The sequence below is a fragment of the Chrysemys picta genome, unplaced genomic scaffold, assembly GCF_011386835.1.
Source record: "Chrysemys picta bellii isolate R12L10 unplaced genomic scaffold, ASM1138683v2 scaf3056, whole genome shotgun sequence".
Classification (NCBI taxonomy): domain Eukaryota; kingdom Metazoa; phylum Chordata; order Testudines; family Emydidae; genus Chrysemys; species Chrysemys picta.
In genome coordinates this window covers 1,339-7,000 of record NW_027055758.1, presented here as the reverse complement: position 1 = coordinate 7,000, position 5,662 = coordinate 1,339, and the positions used below count along the sequence as shown (strand labels likewise).

Genomic DNA, 5,662 nt, shown 5'->3' with positions numbered 1-5,662 from the left:
GGGAGCAGTGGGGGCTCCGCCCCTCTGAGAATGGGGTGGTCGGGGTGTCCCCCAAAATGGAGCTGCCCAGAGCTAGTCACCATTTGTGGCTGTGTGACCCTCCCCCACAGTCTCTCCCCTATGAAATGAGGCTAATGCTCATTTTTCTTCCCACTGGAGCGCTGAGGATTGATGGCAGACAAATAATTAGAGAGATGGGGGGTGAGGGGGAATCTCTTTTATTGGACCAGCTCCTGTGGGTGGAAGGGACAAGCTTTCAAGCCCCACCCTGGAAGAAGAGCTGAGTTTGCAGACTTGTCCCTTCCCCCCCCCCCACAGAAATTGGTCCAATCAAAGAGATTCTCTCCCCCATCTTGTGTGTCTCGTATCCTGGTTGCCAGCTCGGTTTGGATTGATTAGAGCTTGGAGATCCCCTGGTCAATCTCAATGAGCAATTGTCTCCTGGGGCGGAGCCCTCTTCTCTCCTGCTGAGCTGCTTCTGTAGCTCACCAGAGTCCCCTTGTCTTGAATTCAAATCCTCGGCTGCTGCTTGATGAGAAATCGAGCGGAGCTTAAAAATTCCAGCTCTCAGCCACGGTACAGATGTGGGGGGTTTGTCTCAGCCCATTACAGAGCCAGCAGCCAGCTGCAAACCCAGCATCTGGCTCTGGCTGCTGGCCTGACCCTGCCCTGGAGCTCAGGGGGCAGTTTGGGTCTTGATGGCCCCGGCTGGCAGCGTGGATCGTGGGCGCTCACTGGCTCTGCCTTGTCTCTGTGCCTGCCAGCAAATCCCCAACGCGCACAAGGACTGGCTCTGCTCCCTGGCCTTCGTCCCCGGCCGCCCCATGCTGCTGAGCGCCTGCCGCGGGGGCGTGGTGAAGGTCTGGAACGTGGAGAACTTCACACCCGTTGGGGAGATCAAGGGCCACGACAGCCCCATCAATGCCATCTGCACCAATTCCAAGCACATATTCACTGCTTCCAGGTGAGGGCAGTGGGTAAGGCTAGGCCCCTGCGGCATGGGGGAGGGAGATCTGACCCCCAACTCACCCCAGTGCAGCAGAGCTGCAGGAGCTCTCCAAACCCACTGTTGCTCCCCCCATGTGGCAGGGCCTGGAAAGGCACTGGGAGCGAGGGATGGGAACAGCGCCGGAGCCGGGCTGCAGGCGGTTTGGTGTGGGGCAGCAGTCGGCTGCAGGGCCCCCAACCCCTCCCCATCTAGCCTCTCCTCTCCTCCATCTCTCAGCCATTGTTAGGTCGCCCCACAGTGAGGCTCTTCTGCCCCATCCAGTTATGCCAAGCGCTGGTCCTGCCCTGCCCCGCCATGCTTTTGGGATGCTCTTGCCAGCTCCTTTGATGTGCCGGGACTAGCCAGACCTGGTGCTGCTGGCCCTGCCACCCTCAGCGCAGAGAACGGACTTCCTGCCAACCGGGCACCAGCTCCTCCTCGACGGCGCCTTGTGCATCTCCAATGAGAGCACCACCGCCCCCTCCTTCCGCTCCCTGGCCCCTGTGCACAGCCCTGGCCCCCAGAGGGGGTCCCCGGGTTCACAATGTCTCTGGCACCGTCTCTGATCTCCTCTTTTCCGACCATGTCCCTTTTCTCCTTTCCTTTCTCTCCCCCCCCCCCCCTCTGTTTCTCTCTGTGCCGCAGTGACTGCCAGGTAAAGCTATGGACTTACGTGCCTGGGCTCACCCCCTGCCTTCCTCACCGCGTCCTTGCCATAAAGGGGCGTGCCACTAGCCTGCCTTGACCCTCCTCCTGCTCTCTCTGGCTCTCACCCTCTCTGGCTCTCTCTCCTTTTCTTTCTCTGTCTCTTCTCTCTCCGCTCTGGTCTCAGCTGCTTCTTAACAGTATGAGATTCTTTTGGATTTTCCCCCCATGTAGAGCTCTTTGCAAGAGGAGACTGTCCTCTTGCCCCCCACCTCCCAGTCCCCCAGGTGATTGGATCCAGCGGCCAGCTCGGGGCTGCATGGGGTTTGCCCATCTGACTACTGCTCCTCCTGGGCCACTGCTGGGGGAATCCCCGCCCCATCCCCACCCCCCACTGCGTCACTGGCCACTGCCAGTGAGGTGCCACTGGCTGAGCCTGCGCTCTGGCAGAGTGCCCCGTTACTGGCGCTCTGGGGGATTATCCCGCTGGCGGGCAGCTGGGCGCATCTGCTCCCTCCTTGCGCCGGTGCCCGCCCGCTTGGGGCACAGCGGCCTTGCTCTCCTGGGCTGCAGCGTGATGCATTTGGGGACGGGGGAGTTGGGGGCAGGGCGTGGCCTGTAGCTGATTGTCTCGCTGTGCTGCCTCTCCCAGCTGGGGCGGGGGCAGCCCCCGGCCTCACTTCCTCTCTCTCTTCCTTCCCCAGCGACCTGACAGTGAAGCTCTGGAGCTGGAGAAGATTGCTGAACGGCCCGACCTAGGCACTGGAAAGGCCGGAGCCAGGGCAACTGTCAGGCTCCCTGGCGGGCCCAGGCCCCAGCCCCTCTCCCTGGCTGTGAAGAGCTGGGAGCGGCCTGGCCTGTGTGTGCTCCAGTTTCCAGGACTCTGGGGTGACGGCGTCTCAGCTGGGGCTTTGTGAACTGCCCGCTTCCACGGCTAGGGGGCGTCATTCCCGTCCAGCCCCACGCTGGGTTTCCATGATGCAGAAGGCTTTCTGCTGACCAGGGCGTGGCCAGGCACTGCTTCGGGACATGGCCTTGCCAGCCACGGGGAGGCCCCCAAGCTGAGAGACTCAACGGGATCATTCCAATCTGTCCCACAGCCCGTTCAGCAGCCCCAGATCCTGGATGTGTGAGAGGGATCCTGCCACCTGCATCCTGCTGCTGGCCTCTGCACCTCCTGGGTGCCTGGGGTCTCATTCCTTCTGCAAGCGGCTGCAGGCCCCTCTCCACGCTTCGTCGTTCAGCAGAGCTGGGATCTGCCGGCCGGTACCGAAATACGGAGAGGGCTTGTGTGCTGCCGACCCCAGCCTAGCACCAGCAGGGTGCATGGAGCCCCGTTCGCAGCACTGGCTGCGGTACCATCCTGGAGCTGGGACTCACTCTGTCCCATCTGCTACCATGTGTGCTGCAGGGGCAGGGCTGACTAAGGTCTAGCACCCCACGGCTCACCCCTTTCAGGCCCCCAATTAGCTGTTAGCACCGTAGAGCCAGAGTGCTAGCCCGGTTCCCACTAATCACTGGTGACAGGGCACAGTGTCCACTTCAGAAGCTGACTCCTTTAGCCCCCAAAGCCTTGGGGGAAGCCTGTGGTTCCGACAGGTCCCATCCCTTATGCTCCTCAGGACACAGTAGTAACCCCCCTTCTGAGGGCCCCGTTCTGCAGCCCTTATGTTGGGCAGGGCCGTGGGCCTGCAGCAGGAGACTTTGCTTGGCAGCGCTCCCCAGCATAAGGGTTACAGACCTGGGGCCGCACTACTCGGAAGGTGGAGTCTCATGAGCAACGGGGTGTCCCAGCACTGACTCTCTCCCAGGACCCTGTTTCCTTCCTGGTCCTTTACACTCAGCCCTTCCACCTCCCGCTGACCCCCATTTCAGGTACGATCCCCCAAAGAGCACAAGGGTCAGTTTTTTCTCTAAGCTGACAGCGTCTCCCATGCCACCACCCCCTTCAGCCCTAGAAACAAAGTCACTTGCTTTAAGATTCCAAGGCAAAGTTTCTCTCTGGCCAGAGCTAGGTTGTGGGACCCAGGGGAGTAGGACAAATGGCCTTCATCGGTGGCCTCTTCAAAGGCAGTGGGCCATTGGCACTGGGACTGACCCAGAGCGGGGCTCGTTCCACCCCTCCCTGCCATACCCCAAAGTTCCACCCCGCGATTCTTCTGGTGCCCAGCCCTGCAACTCTTAGCTGAATTGTCCCATGCCTCACCCTGTTCGTCCAGGGGCTCCTCCACCTTCCACTACAGCCCTGCTTTACCCTGGGACAATGCCCAGCCTGGAGTGTAGTCTGTCTGCATGATCCCCACCAGGCACTGGCAGGAGCACTGCTTTACATTAAGGTTCTTTTGGTGATGGGCTAACCTTACCCCTGTCCTGCATTTCCAGTGTGAACAGCTGTCGATGGAAACCCAGACAGTAGAGATGGAGCAGGACTAACCGTGGTCACTTTGTCTAGCCCTCACCCTGTGTCTATACTACAGAAGTGTTGCAAACAGCAGGTGCATTTTCCTGCCCGGATAGGATTTTGAAGATGTTAACGCTTGCTACGGCTTTCTCGCTGTATGGGTTGTGGGATCCATTGGAGCGGTCTGTGTTCTGTGTACAGGAGAAGATGTGTAGATCTTTTATACCTCGATGTATTACTGTAATTACAATTATTTAATCAATAAAATGAATAAAAGCATTAAAGTACATCAAAAAACATCAAAATGAAACAGAGGATTGCTATGTACAGGGTTGGAGATTGCATGTGAGTGATGTTTGTCCATTGTTATCGATGAAGACCTCAACCACTCATTCTTTCGATGACCGGGCTCTGTAGGTCTGAAGATGACTGATCAGTCCGATTCGAGCGTGGAACGTCCTGTCACATGTCGGGCAGACATGTAATGGCACTGTCGATGATGTACAAGCAGCTCTGGACTTGCGCAGCTCACGCTTTTTTTCAGCCTCAGCAATTCGCCTCGCCTCAGAGGTATTACTGCCTGTGTGAATGAATGTATAGCCACAGCCTGACTGGGACAGCTGTCCTTCGTTAGCAAGGCGAGTTTCGCTAAGGGCTGCAATGTCAATGTTGTAGCGTGCGAGCTCTCTAGCGACACGTGCTTTTCTTCTCTCCGGTCTATCTGCCGTGATGTTGTCCAGTAACGTGTGCACATTCCATGTGCCAATAGTGATCGGTGTCACTCTGTTTTGTTTTTATACGACCGCTTTTGTGGGATCCCCGCCAGCCGCGGTATGCTGGCCAAGGTAAGGTGAAGCAGGCAATGTTTAAGGCACCTTTTCTAGCCCCCTCCTCATTCTACGGAGGTGAGCAGTGCAATCCTGAATAGGGCTGCTCAGTCGCTCAAGAAGATGCCGAGCTCCACTGCTGCTTCGGTCAGTGAGGAACGACCATTATGCCTGAGCCGCCTGTGTGCAGGTCCGCAGCTACAGCTCCCAGTGTATCCACACCCGCTGCTTCGTCGCTCGCCCATCGCCACAGGACTTGATATGATGTAATAGGATACGATATTATGTCGAGACTTGCGCATGGATTGGATTAAAGTGAGGGAGAGTTGCGCGACGTCAGCCTCACTCTCTCTTCCCAGTTCCTATCTGTATCCAGTGACAAGACAGAAGTCGAGACGGCTGGAGATAGGGCAGGGCGCAGTGGATGACCAGGACGCCTACGTGTCTTGTCGTGCTCTTAAGCGTTCCACAACGCTTGCTGTCATCGCCTTCCTGACCATTGAACCAGGTTGCCTCAGTCAGCCAGATCCAGCCTTCGCATGCAATGGGTAGACAGGCCCTAACTCACAGAGAGTCTCATACTCATCGGCTACCCTCACCTGGTTTAGCCCACCGGTCGAGACGGTCTCCGGGGTGTGGCCGCTGTCACATGCTGACAGCTACTTGGAGCCACAGGTGAGAGCTGGGTATTGTCAAGTGGGGACCAAAGTGGATGAGCTACTCCTAGGAGTACGACTGCTCCCCCATCAGAGGTACTACCCCTCCCTGACAACCCCATGTGAGTAGGTAACCGCTCGATAG

General features: G+C 58.0%; 1 protein-coding gene across 1 annotated transcript; it reads left to right on the top strand.

Annotated features, from left to right (window-relative positions):
* Nucleotides 1-46: 46 nt before the first annotated feature.
* Nucleotides 47-4,331, top strand: LOC135980398 (kinesin-like protein KIF21B). The gene is made up of 2 exons (XM_065580405.1): nucleotides 47-964; nucleotides 2,338-4,331. The coding sequence occupies exons 1-2, from the start codon at nucleotides 699-701 to the stop codon at nucleotides 2,390-2,392; spliced, it is 321 nt and encodes a 106-aa protein (XP_065436477.1). The 5' UTR covers nucleotides 47-698; the 3' UTR covers nucleotides 2,393-4,331.
* The last annotated feature ends 1,331 nt before the right edge of the window (nucleotides 4,332-5,662 follow it).